Source organism: Rhyacophila brunnea, unplaced genomic scaffold (assembly GCF_057557595.1).
Source record: "Rhyacophila brunnea isolate RB1 unplaced genomic scaffold, BYU_Rbru_1.0 scaffold_7, whole genome shotgun sequence".
NCBI classification, from domain to species: Eukaryota; Metazoa; Arthropoda; class Insecta; order Trichoptera; family Rhyacophilidae; genus Rhyacophila; species Rhyacophila brunnea.
In genome coordinates, this window is record NW_028233339.1 from 36,904,993 (window position 1) to 36,930,254 (window position 25,262).

Genomic DNA, 25,262 nt, shown 5'->3' on the forward strand with positions numbered 1-25,262 from the left:
ATTTATTACAATCTTACCAACTAAAATATAATATTACGCACTTGCAATTTTTATCGAAATGGCTTTCTATTTTCTCGGAGAAATAAATTCGACAAGAATAATCGACCGCCAGATTTATTGGTATTATATCACATGGCCGGCCTCTCTTCCAAGGCATTTTTTCTCTCTCACCAACCGGTGAGGTAATGCATACTGTATGGGGGCGATGTTTGCTTGTTATGTCAGAATAGTAATATAATGTTTTTTTTTTCCGCGTGCATAGCCTACTAAAATAAGAATCTGGGTAGGTACTGATCTTAAAATTATTCAAAAAAAAAAATCTCAGTTCCATAATTTTCTTTTGTACATGACTTCAATTTTTCTTTACGTACAAAATGTGGTTGGTTATTAATTTATTTTTATATACCTACTTAGTCATGTCATTGGTACTAGAAAAAAAATACCACGTGGCAGTGCCACTATTATTAAATATTCTTCTCAATGCGTTCAACAATACTATCCACTTTTAATATAATTATTCCTTATATATCCCTCTCTCACACATATTCATATATTAAGTTTTTTCTCCCCTTACCCCTTTTAATACGTCTCCTCCCTGTCTCTCCCTCTCTCTTCTGTCTCACATTGCCACTATATTAATATACTCTTTTCAGGGCTCGAAATGGACCGGAGAGCACAGGAGCACCGTTCCGGTTCATGAAATCCATAAAATTATCGGTACGTCTCGTGTACAAATTAAGTTGACCATCTGAGCTAGATATGCCATAATTATAACAAAAAATCTAGCACAATTATTTTCATAAAATTAGATGTAATATGTTAATATTTGCGAAAAATTATTTAGCGCTCCGGTTCGTAAAATTTTCCATTTCGAGCGCTGATCCCTTACTCTCTCTCTCTCAAGCAAGTTTACGTTTATTTTTTCCATCTTACCCATTTTAATTTTTCTTCTTCTCTCTCTCTCCCTTTCTCGTGCATATACGATTTTTTCCCATCTGCGCTACAGACAGATAACTCAAGACGTTAGTGCGTTACAGACAGAATATTTTAATTAGTGTTTTACCTGAAAATAATTCTTATAAAGAGGAGACTTTGTATATTATGCATAGTTCCAATGGCCAGCAATAACAAAAATCAACAGTTGTACATGTTGTGTTACGGACACCATCTTGAAAAATTGAGGACGATTTTTAATTTTTCAACCATATCTTATCGGCTGAAAATGTCAAAAAATATTTCAAATAAAAGTTAGAGGAAGTTTTATATCAATATTGTGAGCTAAGCACATATCATTCGAGACTGTCAACACATACAGTATGCTCTCTATGGTTTTTGCGACATTAAAAAGAAATGAATCATGTTTATTATTAAAATTTAGTTATTAAGTTTTTCAAATGTACAGAAAAGATTTGTGATCAATTAATAGCGTTATGTACCTAATGTTTTTTATACTTATTTACTTTTAAACATATCAATTTCTCTAAAAAAAACAGTGTAGGTATAAAATGAAATTATTTTTATTTATTTCAAATCTAATTTCGGTATGATCACAATATTGAAGATCGATTTCATCAATATAAACGATTTCAAGTTAAGTACACATATTTTTTATAGAATATGAAAAAACCCTAAAATTTTATACTAAATTAAAAAAATACAGGTAAGAACTATAAAATATTTGTCGATGAGGACCTCCAAATTTTTTATTATTTTGAAGTTGGCAATTCGATGAAAATGTTTAGGGACCTCTAGTCTAGTGCTATGTATATATACGCCGCTTATAAACAACTAAATAAAAAAAATACAATCCCCATTATACCTGTTTTATTTGATAATATTATTTAGATTCATTATCTCAACCAATAGTGTCATAGATACTTACGTTGATTTAAATTTAGCACATCAAGATACAGGTTTAATAAATCTCTAATGTATTTCCAATTGAGTGTCTCTCGTTATTATAGGTACTTATGTAATATAGCACGTCTAGATACACATTTGATATAAACGTTTACTTATTTTAATTAGGAATCGTCATGTCATAATTATGTTTATGTACGTCCACAATAGGTGCAAATTTATTTAAATATATTTCCTAAATGCATTGTCATAATTACATTTAAATTGTCTATTAAAATACTATTAGCGTGTTGAATTTTCTGGTAATATAGATATGAAGTAATAATTTAATAATATAGGTAAAGCAGGGATTTCCACAAATTCATAAAGAATGGAGTGACTAACATTTTTTTTTGCAAAGAAAGTTTTTAGTGAGAAACATCACTATCTATTTATATAATTGTTCGAATAAAAAAATCGCTGGTAGGTACAATGTGATTTTTTATCAGAATTTACAAGATTCGTGGTAAAATTAAACAGCATTTTAGGAAAAGTTTGTTTTCCAAGTAATAAGCTCGATTTCCATAATAATTGGTCTAAACAATCGTTAAAACGATTAGTGAACTTTACACCATCTAATCTAACATCAGTTTATTAAAAAATGACATACTTGCACTTATTTTAACGCTTTCACAAAAAAGACACAGAATAAGCTTAGTCGACTTAATATTTTAGTAATTTACTCTCACGTAAGTGGAATATATCAATATCCGAACGTAGTAACCACTGATGCTCCTGATTTCTAAGATAGTTATACCTACGCAGATCAAACCTGTGTTTCACCAAACGGGCTGATAACCTAATATGGGGTTGAAGCAATATACCCTCTCGCAATCCTGCATTGACCTAAGTAATAAAAGAAGTTCTCGCTTTTGATTCTGGGCCTATCAGGAAAACAGAAAAGCTCTGGATTCTGAGCAGTAAATTTTAGCCATGGACAGTTTAAAAAATTGACTTATGGCCAAAGAGAATTATTCTTCACAACATGTGCTAAAGCGAAGTCAAAAGGTTGGATATCCATGATTTACAATGATGATGAGAATTATATGCATACGTTGACGACGAAGATGTTGAAGATTGTAAAAATGAAGAGTAAAACAAAAAGTTCTACGTATCTACAGTGTAGATACCACAAACACTCATTTTGTATAGTAGGTACCTACCTACTTACTTTTCACATGTATAATATTAATAAACTACTGATTTCGTCGCCTTACAACATTTTCAATTAAACATTTTTTTTGTTATCATTTAAATTAAATTCAACGTTTTATGAAACCATTCGTATTGATAATACACCTTCATTTAAAATAATATATCGAGAGAAAACGATACAATCCGTCATATATATCAAATTATCAATTATTTTTTATCTCTTCTCTCACTTCCAGTAATATTACGAGTATATTGTGTATCTGAAAAATATACACCTAATAAGGCAAAAGGCATTGGAGATTTCTACAGTAGAAAACATTTCAACTCAAATTTATCGCTGATAAAATTATCTGCAAATATAGATGTTAGTTTTCTTTCCTCCCTCGTTTTTTCCTTTCTCTTATAAACTTACTTCCCTGAATTAAGTAACTTAGAGTTTTGTTTCTCGCATTCGTACTGATCCATTATTTATGAAGTAAATGTATTATTTATGATGGTTTTCGTAAAAAAAACTATTCTCGCTTCTTGAATAATTTTGCAGTTCAAATAATAATGTAATAATCTGGGGTTAAGGCGTTAACTTTTCGTGAAATCATGTTCAAATTCATATGTTAATTTTAGTACCCTTGGACTAACGTTAAATTTATAAATTATACTTGTTTTGTATTTGAATATGTTGATCGTATGTTTATGGACCTTTACGTACAATAAATTTATTTATTTCGACCTAACTCAAAAATTCTAAACAATCGTAAACTATATGTATTGTATAATAACCACTTTGTCGTCTTGCATTCTTGAAAGTGGAATGAATATGTTTGTATGGTTATCTGTTTAGGGTTGAAGATGCCTAAAAATTGCGTCATAGTCTGTTAATAGATCAGAAATAATAACAATGGGTAGGATATCCAGAATACAGAGGTTGTTTATAAATACACATTATCCCAACAAGAAGAAGCCAGACATTCCAGACCGCATGACCCCTATCGCTTGACCAGCGTAAAGGATCTCCGAAAAGCTTTTCACTGCACGGAAAACAAACCTCAAAGTTCTGTTAAAGGCTGCCGGAGTGTAATCAGCGAGATGGTCAACACGAATTAATGAGTTTACCTACAAACGCAATACCATAACTCTTATCAGACGGCGGTACAGATTCGAGATGAGGACAGAGTTTTTTCCACAGCTTCAATTTTGTCATAGAAAAATTACACAAAATCGTCATCCGAGGCATTCTGGTATCTATCGTACAGAGCTGGTGCAATTGAAATATCCAGTCCGGAATATCTACCGGATGACACAAATCAACCGATAAATCTCGATACCACCCATGATGGTGGACGTAGAGGGGTCCGAAAGGGTCAGAGAAGCTTCGGAAATTATTCTACATGAGGAATCAGGTACACTTCTTGCCGGACCAGCCATGGCCAATGTCTACGGTCACTCAGCCAGCTACTTCTACGCCAGTATAAGTTGCATGAGCTGTATAAACAGCCACCTCACAGCGAATTGTAGACAGAACGGAATAGTTCTTGCCACATGGGCAAACTTTGAGAAGTCACATCCGGCTTATTACAGAGGATGCCAGAAGCATCTCAAACACGCCGGAATCACTTTCACCAATGCAGACTAGGCGCTCGCCGATATATCCAGAACAAACGACAGTCGTTGCAACAAAGTCCGATCAGCCTATGACCGTACCAACCATTCACTAACATAGACTTTCCAGAACTCAAACTTGAACGAAGACTTGAAGGACATAATGAAACACCATCACTCAAGCAACTCACTACCTACTTCAAAAAAATCTCAAACTAATACAGCCAAACACCACCACACATTCAGACCCGCCACCACTTCACCGCTACACACAGATCCGAGGTGAAACAAGACGAATATGGTTTACATCCCACAATACAAAACTTTTTCAAAGAATAAAATATATTCCCCATCACTTCCATTTCACACAGTTTTCCATTTTTAGCGATTATGTTTGAGGTAAAATAACAAGCAGTTGTTATATTTGAATGACTGCCAATAAATTTCATCAGGTTTGTTGTTTGAATATTTTTATTTTAGTTGCCCCATTGGTCTCAAGCACTGTAAATCAATAAAAATCAGAGTGTGGCGTGGCGGTGCGGTTTCAGCCGTTGCCTGATGGGGTCTGTGTATTGAGTATTTAGTGGTAACAATATTATATTTTCTATTTGTTCATATTTCATACATAGGTACAACTTTGATCTATATATGAATAGGTTTAAAGGGAGTGTGTTGATACTAATTGATACACATACTTACATAATAATATATTAGTAGTCGAATAATCCTATAATAATTTAAATAACTTTTTCAGAGATGATAATAATAAAATTATCATATCTTTTAAATTAAAATACCATTATAATATTTTTATTAGCAGACATCTTTGCGTCGTTGATTCATATATTATTATAAATACCAAAATCAAACATTAGGTAAGTTTTGTAAATAATTATCAACACATGAGATGTTAACTTCCATAAATTTAGGTACAGTAAAACACAATATTATTTTTTCAAAGAAACATAGGTACTATTTATTTTTCTTATAATACTATTTATTACAATTCGTTAACTATTCTAAAAAAAGATCACATTTTGTAATAAGTTTAACATTTACAGTCTCCGTTTATTTTGTATACACCCATATATATCATAATATAATATTAAACCCCATAAAAATAAAAATAAATTAAATATTAATTTATTATATAATAATCGATATTGATATTTTTTATTGTTTATATACGTTTCTTTAGTGCCTCACTGTCGCCTAGACCTTTATAATACTTCGTATAAAAATTAGACGATAGTTTTGTCGCTTCCGCTGAAGAATAAACGGGTGAATACCCCATGCGAATGGAAGCTCTCATACTGTTAAAGAAAATGAATGATGCAAAGTAAGAGAGTAATGCCACTGGACTATATTGCATTTTGATATTTAAGACTTTCGAAAACGTCTGAACAATAACTGAAATAATGATTGTTAACGACAATGGTATCGACCACCATGTTGGTTTGCATAGAGAGCGGCCATTGTCTTCTTTGGAGAGTCGCTGACATGTTCTGGTGACATCAATTATTGGAGTATCGTCCGTTATGAACACCGGTAACCCAGCCATTTGTTCGGATTTTTTCATCAATGTATCCATTGCGCAGACGTGTCCCCATGCAGCATTTCCTGTACGAATTAAAATGGGAATTAGAACTCACAAGTATTGACAGCAGTGGAATAATTGACTGGAGAAACTTTCGTTCAGCATTGAATTTGATTCATGATGATCAGTGGGCGCGTTAGTGATTTAGAAGTCCCATACGATAAAAAAGGCAATGAATTTTAAATTGTCCTAATAATAAATGCAGGAGTTTTGTTATGCTTTGGGTAATGTTTTACATTCAGTTTGTGATGAATGCGTTTTTTAATTTAATATAATTCAATGACTGACTGGTTTTAACTCTCCCGAGGCCTTCTGACGACTCGGTTGCGTCATTTACGTCAAAATAACGCCCCGCGAATTATCGCAAAAGTTATATTATCAATTATTGTATAAAACACAATATTGACATTGTAAAAAATTGTGAAAATTGTACTCGCACTAATAGAATTAATAATAAGCATTAGTATTCAGCTTGTTAGAGTAGCGAATACTTATTATTATCAGTACTAAACTCATGTAAAAAAGCCCATATAAATACAATAAATAATATGTTTATTGAATAACTACAGATCGTATGAATATTTTCTTATAAATTTCCGAACCTGCATAAACAACCTGTTGCTTTCCACCTGCTCCTGCTATTCTTGGAATTTTCCCGCCCATTTTGTATGCCATCGCCATAACTTTTGTCAAGAAGCTCGGGTCTTCTTCGCCATACATCAGCGTGGGCCTTACGGCAATTGTTTTCAGTACTGAGCCATTTTCTGCAAAATGAAAATCATAATGTTTGCGTCAAGACATTAATCATGATAAATCAAACTAATGGGTCTGGTCCACATTAAAAATAAAACTTATTCATAATTATCAAATCACTAAAAAAAATATTATATTATTATTATTATTAATAATAATATTGTTATTGACCTAATACATTTATATCAAAATAAATATGTGACATTCATTCGTGTAGTAAGTATATGTATTATTTAATTGACAATATGTGAATCATTCTACAGTAGCACCATAGGCAATTCACAAGTGTATTGAAATTGTTTGCTGTTTCAATACAAGCAAACAATATCACTACACAACTGCAAATCGTTTTTACCATGCCCATGATATAACAGTATAGTGAGTTACCTATAATCACTTTCGAATTAATGAATTTGACAATAAATTAAAAACTGCGTTACGAATCAATAGTGCTATATATCGTATGTACTATAAAAATATTGTGTAATAATTACCACAAAAAATCGTCATTGTATTATTTAGTAATATTAGACAGTTACCCATTAATTGATTTTATTACTGTCTTATAAATTTGCGAAGATTGGTTATTTACTTACGTGTTTCTGTTAATTGTCTAGTATTATAAATTCAAAATGTATACCTAATGTTTATGTCACTTATTATTTAGATTATGTAATTATTAATAGATACATACTAGAAATATACCTTTAACTGATCTATGTCAAAAATAAAATGTTATGTGTACAGTGTAATTAAATATATATTTTCTTTCTGCATTAAACGATTAATTAAAATTAAATACTTATCCGTTTGTGTAGAATATATAAAGTTTACAATCAGTATTAGTGAAATCACTACAAATACCAAATAATTACTTATTCATAACCTGTATGTTTGGTAATTTGAAGTCGTAACGGGTTATCTAAAAAAAAGTGCTTTTATCAGTCAGATGAACTTCAAATCAACACTTTTTTGTATATATTTTGAGTGGTGTTTAAATAATATTCTAAGCCAACTAATTAAAATGTATTTAAATTATTTAAAAAAAAAAAAGTCTAAACAAAACTACAAAAATACGTCAACGTCATTACAAAAATACTAACATAAGATTAAATGAAACTTGTTTTGGTAAACAATTAGAAATAAGTAGGTAGATGCTTATTTTTATTATTTTTCGTGGGTCGTTTATTTTATAATCACTATAATATATTTTAAATACACAGAAATTTTATGTGGGAGCGATCTGAATCTTTATTACATCTTAAAACACAATATGTTGGTGCTGATTGATAAGATTGTGTCGTATTGCTGTGAAATTAAACGAGTGTTCAAATATTATAATGCCCTGATAAAAACTTTTATAAAAAATATATTTTGATACTTATCAAATCTAAAATACTTACGAGGTACTTATTCACTAAGTACAATTGTTATTGTTTGTTTAGAAGTAGTTGTTTATCATACCATTTTACTGCGATAAAATAAATGATTTTTCAACTACTTACTCTACAGTTTTTAAGTCTTCGAGAAATATAAAACTATAACGTGGATGTATAGCTGTTTTTTAATACAATTAAATTATGCTTTTAAAATAGGTGCAAATTATGCATACGATATATGAATAGTTGTATTGTTTTTTTTTTCATCGCATAACCATTGTTAAGTCAACCAATAATAAATTATTTGCTGTTTAAGATCAAATGTAATGAAAACATACCAACACATTTGCATTTACTATACCTTATACTTCATGAATAATTGCACAGCCTACTTTTATACAAACAACCCGTGCGGTAATAATATTATAAAATATTTGTAAACAATGGAAAATTATAACAAATTTGGAAGCTGTAGATGCACCAGCAGATGTTTTCTTTGGATATCAACGGATTCTTGGCTTATATATTTCATTGTTAAAAAATATGAATTATAGTATGATTGTGGGATACGGTATTTTGAGTCCTGGAAACAATCATTTTGAAAATAGAACTTGGTATAGTGAAGATACGGCAAACCGCGACTCGTGAGCCATATAAAGTTCTTTGCTGCTGACTATGTTGTTTTAAAAATATTGAATTTGAAAAATGTACCTATAGCATATTTCAAAATCTTATCAAAATAGCGCCTATAAAGTAATGCATCCAATAACTGTATTAAATCATGACATCTATTTTAAATCTGAGTAAATCTTTTCTATAATGGTTTCTGTAATTTATGAACAGTGAAGCGGTAGGTTTTAGGTTTTCTTACAAATCCATTCAATGGTAATGGTAATGTCAACTAATATTTGATTTGTTTGATGATTGACACAGACTCTCTTTATATTTAATTAATGTAGGTACTTAACGAGGAAATAGCTAGAAAGATGTAAGGGCTTGTGGAGCTCCAAATTGCTTTCTTTATGTAGAATAATTGAAAATCTAGTGATTGAAAAACGCAGGTGGGCTGTTTTAAAAGATCTACAGAATAAGGATTCAAAATTTAGCGCTCTTAGGTGAGAAATAAACATAAACAAAACACCAAAATATCGGTATTTTCTATAAAAAAAAATGTAGTCATGGTATTGACTACATTTTTGGTTTTTTTTTTTTTTGTTTACTATGACAAATAAGTGTGTGCATTCTGTCACGATAGTTTATTTCAAAATTTTACTTGTTAGAAGTCCGTTTGATGTCAACACAAGTGTTTCGGCATCGTATTTAGACACCGCGTAGCCGGGTATGTTGAAGTTTCCAGATTCGACTGGGGCCACAGCTTTCTGTTCGGTTTGGTTTATGATCACTGTTATGAACAGTCGTCCCAGGTATGGTGAAAATGTCACTTCTGCCGTACTGGCGAACACCAAGAATTTCACATCGTTTTCTTGACACAAAGATATCACGTTTTTAGTTCCTGAAAACAAATAAATAATTGTTAAATAACAACGTTTCTCTTACATTGATTATATCAAGGTCAGCTTTGTCAGTGAAGACACTTTTGACACTATTGGCCTTCCACCAATGGTTACATATATAATATAAAAAGAATTTATTAATCGTGCATAGTATTATTCCATTTTTTGACCATGTCTGATCCCGAGAAGATCATATGGGCCTCCATAGAGTGGAGGTTTGTAATAATAGATTTTTTTTACAATAAATGGATGTTAGCCACTTGCTCAACCTATTAGATCCATACTCTCACTCCAAACACACACTGAAAAACAATATGGATATTTTCCAAACCCATGAACATGGGACCCATGACATTATATGCCGACGCGTTAGCCGCTCGACCACAGTGTTCGTTAATCATTATATTAGCATCTTTTACAAATATATACCACAGTTACGTGTAAACTTTACGTAAAACATTTCACCGTGAGCTTTTCTTATCGGAAAAATATAACCGCACACTATACGATCTCCAATTTTATTTTTACAACCTAATCAAACCTAACAAATAATCCACTATATCGGCTATTTTCAAAAAACATTTGCTGCTGGCTTCCTGTAAAGTTTAAACCGACAAGAGCCGTGTTTTAATTAGACATGAATTATATGTCAGTGCTGTACGACCCAAAGAGGCCATATATTTCCGATACAACATTTCACGGTGGAGTGTGATACGGCCAACTGCATACGTACAAGTTCCTGGACACGACATATCACAATGACGATGACATAAAACACAAAAACATATCGTGGTGCCAATAGTTGGTAAGTTTCGAAATCATATTATGGAGTAATTATTGCAATTTGAAAGTTTGATAATTATACTCTATAAAAGCAGGCATATGTGTGTATGTATATCAGATGATCTTTTCTAGCATACATATTTATATATAGACACATAATCCGTTCTTAACTTTAACTACCTAAACTGTGTACTGCGATATATGAAAAAAAATCATACTTTCCATATGGCTGAAAAAATACGAATTGAATACAATAATTCATTTTTTGTTTATACATGTCACAGAAAGTGAAATAGTTAATGGATTCCAAAATAGCGACAAGTAAATTTGCGGTGCAGGTTGGAATTCAAACAATCTGTGATTTGTTGTTATATGAATGCAGTAATTTCATCGAGAGAAAGAGGAATCGGAAAAAGAGTCGTTGGTGGATAAAACCATTGATAATGCGACGTACTCATCAGCAACACCTTCTTGACTACGTGTTAAAACTGTGAACTAACATGCTCCTCCCATTTTTCCATTATAAACTAACAAGCTCCTCCCATTTAGTCGACAACAGCGCCTAGAAGCGTAACCAAGAAGATGTTGCAGAAGAGTAGTATCATGAGGCATATGATGACGGTACCCTGGCTCAGCGCCGTGGATGCGCAGCATTTTTAGTATCATCCATAGTGATAAAAAAAATGGTCAAAAAGTAGAACCAGTTGAACTTCATTCGCTTTTGATTCCAGATGATCCTTTCGATTGATTGTCAAAAGTGAATCATGTAAACGGGGCTTAAGCTAAAGTTCTCATGGCGTATCGGCTCGTCTTAAAACTTTCTCATGGTACGTCTAGGTAGCAACATCTCGAAAGCTGTCAGTCTTGTGGTGATAGATCAGTACTGATATAATTAATGTAGCACCTTATCGCCCTCCATCGAGTGTCTAGTCGATATCATTATCCCGTCAATATACTATTATTTTTAGCGTAATGAAATTAATAGTCATTTATAAACAGAAAAAATACCTTGAACATTCACTTTATGCAGTTCATCGTAATTGGGTGGATATTCATATGACACAAATGCCGCGCAGTGAAAAACGCAATCCACTCCTTGGAATGCGTCCTGCATCGAAGGTTTGTCGGTTATATCTCCTATGATTGATTTCAAAGGCTTGGGCTCATCGTGGTCTGAAAAACAATAAACAATATTAATATTTTCTCATTGTACTGAAGTTTGCGAGGCAAACCTCTCGATGACTGATCTTACAAAGTTTCCTTAGACAATAAAAGATACAAAAAAAAGATAAAAAATTAAAAATCATTGAAAATTACATGGAAGTATACTAAATGACCTATGTCAACAAAGTCTATCCAAACTCACTATTAATACCTATCATGCAAGTGTAATAATATGTCAATATCCGAAACGTTTTGGTTGAACACACTTATTACCCTTCCAATCGACATTACCGATGTCAGGTTAGTTATATACTTTGGGAGAACAAACAACTCATGTCAGACTCACCAGGCACCAATAGCAAGGGCTGTGTGGCTGGTCAATGCACTCTCTAGAGATGTAGACATTTTAGCGATGCATTATTGTATTTTGTTTTTAAAATTCCATTTTATTGTTCTATTTGTATTTTTTTTAATTACTGTTGTTTTTTTCTCCCTGCTAAGTTGATTTACCTATCCTACTTTTTATTCTAAATGTCATGTTGTGAACGTCTTGAACTAATAATTTGGTATGTGCTCAATGTGTCTTTTTAAAATAAATAAATAAAAAACAAAATAAATAAACTGATGTTTATCTGTTATTGTTGATAATATTGATCACGAGTTTTCAATATTTACTATCAAGAATAGCATAGTTCTCACATATACCGCGTAAACGTCGGAATGCAGCTAAATAAAATTCTATTTTGACTTTTACACTACACTATGTAGGTATGCATGCCTAAGTGAAAATAAATCTGATAGCGCCACCAATAGTATCTATAATATGGCATAGAACCACAATTTCTTTTGAAACGTCTCCACCTCCAGACCGTACTTCAACTAATGCGGGACACAAACAATACACCCAGACTCAAGCCTGCTTCGAACCGTACCGTACCATCCGAAAAAAACCCGGAAAGTACCTACCTACAAGCGCCTTGTTACGTTTTTTTCGCATAGAAAATTCTTTGATCACTGAATACATCGTGTACCTACCTACATATTATAGTTTAATCATTATTAAGATCTAAAATTAAAAAAAAACAGCAATTAAAGTAATTTTAATTGAGGTTAATTAATTTGCTCATTTCAATAATATCGACTCAGGTTGTGTCATAGTTATTAAATTTCGATGAGGTTATATTTTAATCAATTTCCTAAAATATAATAATATTATATTGAAGCCTTGAATATTAGTGATATGTACCTACTGCTAATTGTGTTGCAATATTACAACTTGAAATTTAATTTCTGAATACGTAGATACGTGAAATTTACCACAAACTCACTTAATATGCCAATAGTTTGGATATTATTGTAATTTTTTGCTATGACATTCCAAAACCAGTTTCAATCCCAAAACAAAATGATTGCGTTAAAATCATAAATCGGGGGTCTTTCAAAACTTGATTTTATAAATGACTAATTATTTATAGACATCGGTTGGCTTGAGATTTTATGGTTTTGGCGTGTTTTAGAAAAAAAGAACTGTAAGCCAAGTTGAAAACAAGTTGGAAATATTTTAAAAATATCGAAATGATAGTTGCCCGCTAAAGTCCTCGTTTTGGAAGGTCTCGTATATTAATAATATCGTCGGTTTATTTATTTTTAAACAACTAATGTATTGTGATTAATTATTGTATATTTATTTTGTCTGTATGACATCTTTATGTCCATTGACGTACGCAGTTGGACGACGTATTATTTATAAATCCCAATATTTAATCGGATAGATACAATATCAGAATAATATGAATTGACAATATGCACTCCAATTGCTACGTAAATATAATTGATTTTTCAACCAGTAATATTATACCATATAATATAACTAATTTTTGTTTAATTTCTATAATTATGGTTTCAAGCCAGATCACTATGAGCGGGTCATTTTCGATGGTACTTTTGTTCTCAATGCTTTAATAAATAACGCAGAGAGGCTTGGTGTAACCGACTGCAGAGAAAAGCAGAGAGAGCATGGGATAGTGATCCTGGAGGACGGTTGACCGGTCGGCCACGGCAGTGGCGCACCCAGGGGGTGGGCCAAGGGGCCCTGGCACCCCCCAAACATGAAAATTATCAGAATGATTTTAAACATTGAAATTTAAAGCCAATAAACTATACCTTGGGGCCTAAAAACACGGCAAAAAATGATTTGTAATTCTCCAGCACCCCTTTTAGAAAAAATTCTTAGTTTTTAATTTCTAACACAACACTAATCTCAGGTTTTTTAAAACCCAATCCTTAATGGAACTGTCAAAAAATTCTCGGTGTTTACCCGAATTCCGGAGTGGTGTAGGTCATGGCTGGGGAGGGCTGACAGGCCTCTAGCCTGGGGGCCGGGGCTGTGGGGGGCCCGGCGTGTCGGGTTGACCAGATAAGTGAGATAAGCACACACCATAAATTAGCCTTAATAGTAAAAAAGTCGCCTGCGGCGCCATTATACTTCACGGTCATGAACATTTTTAATTACTTATATAATTGTGCAATATATTTTTTGACTATTATGTGTCGATACTCGACAGCTTCATTATTAAAGTAGATGTATTAAAAATCGCCAATAATTCACTGTATAAGTACCCTTAATTTGAACTAAAACACAATTTGAAAAACGTTAATTTAGTGTTTCACACTGCCTTTAATCTTAGCGGTAGGTAGGGGGGCCGCCAATCCTTGTCTGAGGGCCCGTTTCAGGTTGTGGGGACCATGGTGTAGGTAATAGACAAAAGACCGATAAACGAGAAGAAGAAAAAGAGCCTATGAGACTAATTTACATTCTCTTCCTTGGGCCCCCCCAATATTAAATCCTGGGTGCGCCACTGGGCCACGGACCTGAATCTTGGTCGAAACTCGTATTGCTCGGCTACTAATATTTTTTCAAAAATATATATTGTTTCTGAGGTGTTCCAAATTGTGTATGTTCTATCTATAACGAATGCTACAATCTTAAATATTGTGTATTATTCATTGATTAAAAAATAGTTTAATTGAAAATTACCATTCGTTAATACCTAGCGTGTACCGAACAATAATATACCTAATAGGTGAACATACTATTTCAGTATTTATAGGATATCTTTTTTTATTTTGTTATATTACTTATAAAAAAATATATGTAAGTATATAATATTATATTCTTTATAACACTACAACAGGCCAAGAGGCCAAATGACAGTAGTGTAATGAAACAGTATCACCGGGAATCAAACCCGGAACTCCCGGATGAAAAGCCACGCCTTACGCACTGCACCACGAGAGGAACTTTAATTAATCTAGGTGACTAACTAAAAAGCCTCATAATACCTACAACTGTGGATGGAGGTCACGGAGGCCCATATGCTCCGCTTTGTGTCGAATATTCTAATTGACTTTTGGATTATATTTAATTGTTGTTGGTAATATACATACCTACATAATTGTATGATGCAATACATCAGAGTATAATAATAAAACTAATCTTAGAAGTAGGATATATTGAAGAGAAATGAGCTTAAGCGATACTGAGGCTAAGAACAGGACACACAATCCGTAAAAGATTTGACGTCCTCATGGAAAGAAGCGATTCGCAGCTCTGCGATGAATGTGATGTTTTGGAGGACATTGTACATATGCCCTAAATATGAACGACACAGAGTACAGCTGCGAATTGAGGATATCTTTGAAAATGTCGACGAATTGAAAGATGCCCTGGCTGTGGGATTACACTGCAAAATATCGCATCGAATAAAAATATAGTGTTGATTGTAATTATTATATTATAATATTTGTTTATTTTAACATTATTTATATTATCGGGTCTAGCAAAAAATTACATTATTTGTTTTTCAATGTGTATTTGGACCCAGTGTATTGTCCTAATAAGCTTGGCAAGTGTGTAAATAAGATCCATTTCTTGTAAAAACAAAAATCTGTTTATACAACCTCCGCTCTGTGGAGGCCCATAGTATGAAGTTATTAGGATCTAACATGGTTTAAAGTATATATTATTATTATGGTACCTATTGCAAGGAAAATCTTGCCGAAACCCACAACCAAATGTCAATAAACAAGCCATATAATAATATGTAGGTAGGTACTCTAGGTATTATATTATAGCCCTGATGTACTAGTATGATATGACACCTTTGATTAATTAAAAAAAAAAACAGAACGAGATACGATAAAATACCAAATTTAATTATTGTTTTGTCAAGATGTTTTATTTTTCTTTCTTATGCCTACGAATAGTTAACATATTATTATTTAAGTACATTATTTTATTATACATATCGTCGGCTTGGTGGCAGAAAGCTTTAAGTCAAAAAACTGAGTTAATTGACTTTTTCTAAAATGAGGAAGTTTGAACCTTTCTATTAAGCAACCTAAACCATTATATTTTATGAATCTTACAACTTTATGAAATTAATCGATATTTGTAGAATTCGATTCGAGTATTAAAACATAGCTTTTTGAATAAAAATTATTAGTTTTTTTAGTTATACTTCTTTTGGTGCGTTTGGGAAAACAGATCAGAGTGTATTTTTAGCGTGTGACGAAGTTGCGCGCGCCGATGTAACATATAATTTTTATGATTACTTTCATTTCGGTCTCAATGGTACATGCGCATGCGCACAGTGTCATTTAGTTAGTCGTTCAATACAACAAAGTAAAGAGCACGTGTTGTAAACATAACCAATATTCTGTCATAATAAATATATATATATATAAACAAATTTCTAGAGACTAACACTCTACACAGTTAATTTATATTCATAAAACTTTATTTATATTGAAGTGTATATTTATTTTTCATTGTAAAGATTGTGTATCAAGATTTGAGCCTATATTTATGTAAGTATTATTTATGAGTAAAATTATATATGTTGGTTAATAATTTTTATTCATCATGGGCACTTCTGAATCGATTATAGCTGCTGTATAACAAAAATGAGTTTTGGTCCAATACATTAATTAAATTACAATTATCATGTGCTATATGAGACACAGATGAATCGCTTGCGTTTTCATAAACCTAATCCACTGTAATATTAATAGACTCTGGTAACGGCTTATTTTGTTTTGTTACGCCAAAGAAGTATAACTTCTAACGCGCGTACATAAGTAGACACACCGTTTTTTTAAATAAGTAAACAAAAAGGGAACCCATCGTTTTTTGCCACTAGATTTTTTGAGTAAATATAATGGCAATAAGACAAATGGCATAGCTATATGTAGTGATGTTATCTATGATGTTATAATATGAAATCAGAAACATATTAGGTTGTTTAAATATTCAATAATATCATTATGATTCGTAATGGCATTGTATTCAAATTAATTATATTTTTAATACCTAATTGGGTTTTAAATGCGTCGTTATTAATCGAATATTAACGAAAGACAGTGCCTAAATAGGTAGTAGGTACTGATATTATTATTGTTTATTATAGACTATTCATGGGGTAATTCGCTAAAAAACTGTTATTTTCTTACTGAGAAAATTATGGTACGGCTTCAGATCAAGGACTCGAATTTCTTGGATTTTAGGATGTCTCAGCTGCAATTCTCTGATGATATGCTGTCCCAGGAACCCAGCACCACCTTAAAAAAATAATAAATCCTTAAAACCGAAATCGATTATTTTTCCCAACTAAAAACAAGCATTCCACATAAATTAGTTGGGAGAATTATGGTCACAAAATTCACATCTATAAAATATGTGACGATTAATTTTCGCAGAGTGGAATAAAAACAAAATAATAAAACTATAATATAAAGTAGTTTGTTGTGTGGAAGATTCAAAGTTGTATACGTTCTAACCACTTTTTCAATATGGCTTTTATGTAAATACAATGAAAGATTTTTGGTACACGATGCTTATGAGGAAGAATATCTTGGCTGAAAGTCTGCGACAGTGATTTGGCCAATGATAGTACCTATTGCAGATATTATTTTATTTTTTAACGCTACAACAGACCTAGATCCCTACTGACAGTAAGACAGTAGTAAATTTAGAAATATAAGTGAAACGATCACAAACACACAGGCTTTGAGAAAATCACTTAAATTATATTGTTTCCTCACCGGATCTAACCCGGAGCTCCCGGATAAAAGGCCAGTGCTTTACGCACTCCACCACGATAGCCGTACTGTATCTTTATTTATGGCAGTGTGTATGTCTTCCCGAAAGGAATTTCAACCATACACCAAGTCAAACACAGTGACTTGTTATATAACTAGTTTTGTGACTTTGTTTTCCAATGTATTTTTCTTTTTTAGCCAAATGTTTTCCTACTATCGTGGTATGATTATATACCTATATTATATCCATACTAGTGAGAAACAAAACACTCATCACTTGAAAATTGTCGACGCCTATTAGCCAACGTGATAACTCGAAGAAGACGAAGAAGATATTAATAATTACTATGATGTTCATTGTGAGTGGAGAAATTATACCATACGTGATCGCTTCACACTGGTATGTATTCATTATGTATGTAGATAAGTTCCAAAGTTCCAAACTTTTAACCATACGCGTGTTTTTCACAATATGAGAATTTTTGGTAAAAAAAAAAAATAACTATACTACTGTATTTTTAGCAATCAATCTCAGAAGCAACTTATCACACAGGCTGTATTTCACAAAGAGGCCTCCAAGCATGTCATGAAATTGGAACAAACAACACATATTATTAATTAATTTCAATAAATCAATTTTGTAAGTGTATACAAAATAGAAATAAAATATTTTGAATTTATACTATTGTTTACTAATAGGTCCTCGGTCGATGCCTTGAAAAATCAGTGTGGGAAAAGCCATCCCTTACACAGCGTCCATGTCAAAATTATATGCCATGGGTATGCCATGTCATCAGATAACATATTCTCAACTACTAAACAGGGGTTGAGTGAATTACAACTAACTTTGTATACAATATTTTCAGTCACCTTGTAGGAAAATGGACAAAGAAATATTATTAATAATTTGTACAATACATCAAATCCATTTCCAACGGTTAATTAAAAATATAAATTCCAATAGGTGTTAAGTTTATTCTGATGTTTGGTACCTTACCTACCTGTTTAATTATTATATCAATGTAATATATTTTAATGTAATATCATTTAAGTGGGTATCTATCTATCATTTTAATAAATTTATAAATCTTGAGGTGAGAATAAGAACTCCAACCTAATATTTTTTCATTGTTTTTGTTCACATCGCGCTGATGTCACTAACGACAGATTAAGGAAAAAACATCGGAATTTATTTCCGTGTCAATTTGTAACTTTGTTTTTTTCCATAGCTTCCAATAAAATATTTATTCCACGCAATCTTAATTATTATATTATTATCGACAATAATTTAGCATTTTTAAGAAACTAAAACATTAAGTTTTCCCTATAGTTTATCATCTGAAAATAAAGAATGTTTGTAACAATATTATGATAGAGTTCATTGGTAAGTCTTTAGACTATTTTGGCGTCGATAGTATCCGTCCAGCCTTACCCCCGTTTCAGACGGGACACTGGTGTCGCGCTCGTATATAATAAGGAGGGCCTTTGTATTATGTTTATGAACGCCCAGAGCTAATGAGTCAATGCATAATTTCGCGATATAAATTAGAACATAAAACTGGCTGCGGTCATAAAAACATGTGTATCGGCGGCTTGAGAATGTAGCGGCCAACGGAAAAGTGTATCGCACACGCTTTGACTCATTAGCTCGGGGAGTTCATAAACATAATACAAAGGCCCTTTTATTCGAATACAAAGGCCCCCTTATTTTATACGAGCGCGACACCGGTGTCCCGTCTGAAACGGGGGTTACATTTAATTATATATATTAATATGTAGGTACAATGATTTTCACATAATAATATATACATACTACCACCATTGAATACATCCTAGGCATATTTGTTTCTTTAAAAGATTATACAGTTATTTCCAATATATTATTATATTTTCCTATGACCCTAATTAAAATTCTATTATACTAACAAAGTTCGTATAAAATACCCATCGGCACGTCAATTACCCAAATACATAATTATTATAATATAATCTGTTTATATCATGTTATATTTTTTGGTTTCTCGCATTTTAATTTGGCAAATTTCGTAATGGAAAAATTATGAATAGGCAATGCATTCTTTTTATGCTTTTTTAAACTTATTCCGACTTCCAACTACAAACACACCTTATTTCTTCACCTTTCTAACAATTTATTTCTTCCTTATAAAATTGTTATTGAAGCTGACAGTGATGGCTGATGATAAATAGTAATAATAATGGTGGCTTATTTTTTGTCTTTTTGAATGATTGGATATATTATAGGCCCCTTTAATAGTTGCAGAGATTTTGTTATGCTTTGGGAGATAATGTTATACTATTAATGTGAGATATACGCATCTTTTTAAGATTTAGATATAAATTACTAATTGTATGACTGATGTGAACTGTTTCAAGGCCCCTTTTTAAACATCTTGACGACTTGGTTGCGTCATTTGCGTCAAAGAAAACCAGCGCTGGATGTACTAAACTGAACAGGGAACTCAGAAATAATGGGAACTGAAATACCTAACGGGTAAGGAGTAGCAGGTAACCGATCTCGCGTAAGGAAGAAACCGGGATAAACTTAAACACGTGTCAAGAATAGGTACGTCATACGTCGAATACTGACAACAGCTCTCGGTTTATGCATTGATGCTCATTTAATATTGGTGTATTGCACACACTCTTGGACGTGCATAATGTGTTTTTCATTTTCGTAAAAACACATTCAAAACCCTGCATCAAAATGTAGCGTATTGAATTATAGCCTATCGGAATTCTATGTATTATCTATTATGTGATTGTTTATTACCGAATATCAAATATTGTAAGCTTTTATATGATATAATATAACTTATATAATATAATCTTACCAGTTATTAAAACAACAAGATCCTTGTCCATATTTAATGTATTTATTAGTAACACTCAACACTGAACTGTAATATATCACGTATTCCGAATATGTTATTTGGATACTATGTCGTTTGTCGACTATTGAGGAAAACTTTATATTATAGAGTCTAGCCGTGCTAGCACCGCGCACTCCTGCCCACTGAGAAATCAACAATTTGAAACTTCTTTGACGAAGGAACCGTTAAAACTGAAGGATCACCGTGTTAGTGTCGATAGATAAAGCGTATATCAACGCGCCGGTAATAAAATTATGGGCCCGAAATACCCAGTTACTTTCACTTTTTCGCAATTCCGATATTAAACCTAGGTAGATCCAAATTCACCGCTTACGAAATACGTTATGCTAGTTCCGCTACCATAACAACATTGATAAGAGAGTAAGCAGGTCGCTGCATTTTATAATAGACGTTTTTAAAAGTTTATAGAGACAACATCATCGCAGACGTTCATATCAAACAAAACAAAAAAAAAACACTATCTTCGAATAGGCATGCAGAAAAATTGTTTTGGGGGATCAATTATTTAAAAAAAAATATTAATAATATTATTTTATTGACTTTAATGCGGCGGGAGGGGGCAGAGTTAATCAAATCTAGCAGGTACCACTGACTCCCACATTTACCCCACCCACTAAAGCGAATACCGCTTTTTAAGGTAAATTCTTCATATCCATACACTTCACACTATTAGCGATAAACACCTGGCCTGCAGGATTATTTTGTGTTAAATAAATGCAAAAGTACCGCATAGCCCCACATCCTGAAGCGGGCCCCCAGGCTAGGATGTTTTACGGGGCCCCCTACCTATCGCTACGGGTAAAGGCAATGTGACGCGCTACAGTAGCGTTTTCCATGGTGTGCGCGGTAAAATTAAGATGTATTTTTAGCGATTTTTTGTATTTTAAATATGTACATTCATTTAAATTACGAAGTTATCGAGTATCGGTACACAGTTAAAAATTGCATCGTACAATCAAATAGTTCAATTATTAATAATCATTGAACTAAAATAGCACGCAGGCGAGTTTTTTTTACTGTTAGAGCAAATTTGTGGTCTGTGTTTATCTCACGTATCGGTCGACTCGTCACGCCGGGCCCCTAGGCTAGAGCCCTGCCAGCCCCCTCCTTGTGGGGGCCATAAGGAACAGTGTTTAGCTACCAACTTGAACTTATATATTACTTTGTTGTATGAGAGTGATAAATTATTGTACCACTATTATTTGATTGAAACCATGATTATTTACCGAAGATACAACTTACCATGACGAGATAAAAATAAATATAACAATTAAAATTATTAATCTACGAATTATTGCGAGCTGTCGCATGGCTTAACAGTCGTAATTATTAGAATCGTTAGTGTCCACTAGTATAATCCATGCTGTCTTGTCTTTTAGCAAATATGAATATTAAAGCAAACATGATCCCCCAGATGGTTGCACCAATGTATGTTTGTCACGGGTCTTCAAGTGGCCAACAAGCCTTGCGTGTCGTAGAATTCTTAAGGGCCCACATGCGCCACGTAGGTCAAAATGGAGATTTTATGGTATTTTCAGAACGTACGTCTGGACATTCCTTAAACGTCTTAGATAATCTATTTATAAAATTTTGAAGCCTTATTATCCTTTATATGCCTAATTCTTGTCAAATTTGGGATCACAGAGATTACGCCAAAAATCTTTAAACTGACACGCCAACCATCTACTGGAAATTACAGCATTTCCACGAAACTTACTCTCAAACAGTGGTGGTGTACATAGATGTCTGTGACGTTGACAAGTTTGGAGGCACCCGTGTGAAAATGTGCGATAAACTGCCATTATGATACGTATTGCAATGGGTATATAATACAACAATAAATGTGTTATGTAAAATCCCCAATCCTATCAAAAGTTGTAATATTTATATTGGTTTATTCATTCGCCGCCCTTTATTATGTGCCGCCCCGATACAACGCATGACGTGCTTACCCACGTTACTGGGGAGACATACCAGGAGGATGACGGACGTGCATCATGATAGTGTATGGATCTAGTTTCGCCCATAATCTAAATCTATACTCAACATCTAAAAAAAACGGATTTATTTATTTTTCGCGTGATGTCTGAGAGATTTGCCTGCGATGCATCAGTGTCCTCATTCATATGCTTCCAGGGAAAATTCATTTTAGGTGGTTATATTATTAGATTTTTTTTATTAGTATACCTATAATAATATGTAGGTACTTTTAATCGAAATCTTTTAATAAACATGTCCAACATTTTTTCGAATTGTTTAAATCGTAGTCTGAATCAGATCGGATTTTTAGATCAAGATTCCATAAAATAGAGCAAGGAGCAATCATTATAACATCGATCCAAAATGGGTGCATTATTTATTGTATATAATAATATTACATTATTAGAATTTTCTATTATGTGCGACGTTTTTCCTAGCATCTAGCTTTCTTTGTAATGTATTTAAAAATGTGGCACACCCTCTAATTTTGTAAATTATTACATTATTGTTAAGTTGACCATATTATAATATATATTATTAACTTTGAAGGGAAAATAAGGGGATTTTCACTGTCTGCGATCTTTTGCTGTTATAATGTTGTTAATTTTCAGTCCATGGAAATTATGAAATTCCAGAATATAAAATTAGCTATAGTTGATAACTGTGTTTACTATATTATAGTGGTGATTGGTTACTATGAAAGCTCTGTGCGTTGGCCGCATTGCACTATTTGTTAGTAGGTAGGTACCTACTTACGTTTACCTTTTTATGTGACATTTCATCTTAATAAAATCGCTTCATCTAAGTTTGCAATACTATAGACAAATTTGTATAGCATGTCACTTGTCGAAATGAATGTTATATCCTCTGGCTCTATGGCTATATGGTGAGAGCATCTATAAATAATAAAAATACGGTAATTGATGCTTTTAAATAATATCGAACCTATGTTTTTTGTTCATTAAATATTATATTAAACAATCCGTGCAGGGAAAGCGACAATGATATTCGTGTTTACGAAGTGACTAACTAGGCTATGGGGATTATAAAGCTAGATTTTTTTATCGCAGTGCGCCCGAAAATAAATCAGAATGGAGACGCGTGATGCTTGCTACAATAAATCTGCAAAATGAAATTACTTGCAACTATTTAATCATTAACCTTATGTAGTACCAATTTTTCAGATTCATTTTGATAACTCAAAGCTCAGTCGCCAGAGAAGACATTCTTCAAGATATTTGATAAATTAATATTTAAATAATATGTAGGTACTGAAGGCTCGCAGCATGTCTAATATTTAATTTTGTAGATTATAATTAAATTAATTATCACACCTCTTAAAATACTTACGTGTAATTCAACCACATTTATTACTTTTAAAAAAAATTCAATATTAGGTATAAATATCCAACACCCGTTTCTAACAACAATAAAGGTTTCTCCAAGCTCTTTCTGTACCTAATTAAATATTTTTGCTGATACATTATTTACGAAGAGGAATTATCTCATTTCTCATCAGTGGCTTTGGTAGGTAATAATATATTATAAACACCGAGGAGATTCGTTTTTTAAACCGCAGACATGGAAAGCATGTAGGCCCTCAAATTAAACGAATAGGTATCAAATTACATGAATATTGGTTACGAAATTTATATTATAGCCTTGAGAACCAACTTTTTAATAATTTTGTAAAAGGTATCTTTTCACATGTAGTTATGCAAATAATAATTCTTTCATACGCCATCATATTATGGAAAATAATAACATATTTTCATATGACAGAAACGTATATTTATGGCCGAGTTATCACTTGATCAGCCCGTGTTAATATATAATGGGGCCCCAAACAAACCATTTATAAAATAACATTTACTTATTTTTTTACTTTGTGAATCTTTGTGATATTGTCCGTCTTTCAATCACGAATGTTTTGGCTGACGTGTACAAAATTAACGATTTTTGTGTGACTTCTGATCAATGACATTGCTTCTGATACACAAATTTGCAACTTGCAAGTGATTTCAATAATAGTAGGTAGGTATATTTTATTTAGAGTAACTACCTACTTTTGCCGAGTTGTTGGACCCGGTGAATACATTCGCTTAAAGGCAGCTACTTCATCTGCTCCGTGGTTTTTAACATAACTGTGTTAAATTGTTTTTTTCGGGCTCCGTGGCCCTCACCAATTAGGGGCCCTGAACTATCATTTACATGTATCATATGGATATTATCCATATGATAAATGCGGTCCTGCGTATGTCTAAAAAAGAAGCACAGTTACAAGTGAGCTCTTGCTGTATGCATCAAGTTATGAAATACCTCTGCGATTCTAAGCTTGCCTATTTTAAAGATGTGCGATATACAAAATTTTCCTGAGTCTTCACAGCAGTTATTCTCAAACATTTTGTACTCGATTGCCTGATTATGCAGA

The 25,262-nt window shown here is 32.6% G+C and overlaps 1 protein-coding gene across 1 annotated transcript; it reads right to left on the bottom strand.

Annotated features, from left to right (window-relative positions):
- Positions 1-5,611: 5,611 nt before the first annotated feature.
- On the bottom strand, positions 5,612-21,255 carry LOC147064785 (3 beta-hydroxysteroid dehydrogenase/Delta 5-->4-isomerase type 2). Its single transcript, XM_085957763.1, has 6 exons — positions 20,792-21,255; positions 17,352-17,459; positions 11,685-11,849; positions 9,653-9,892; positions 6,850-7,011; positions 5,612-6,270 (listed from the first exon to the last, which is right to left on the bottom strand). The coding sequence occupies exons 1-6, from the start codon at positions 20,820-20,822 to the stop codon at positions 5,831-5,833; spliced, it is 1,146 nt and encodes a 381-aa protein (XP_085813889.1). The 5' UTR covers positions 20,823-21,255; the 3' UTR covers positions 5,612-5,830.
- Positions 21,256-25,262: the final 4,007 nt, after the last annotated feature.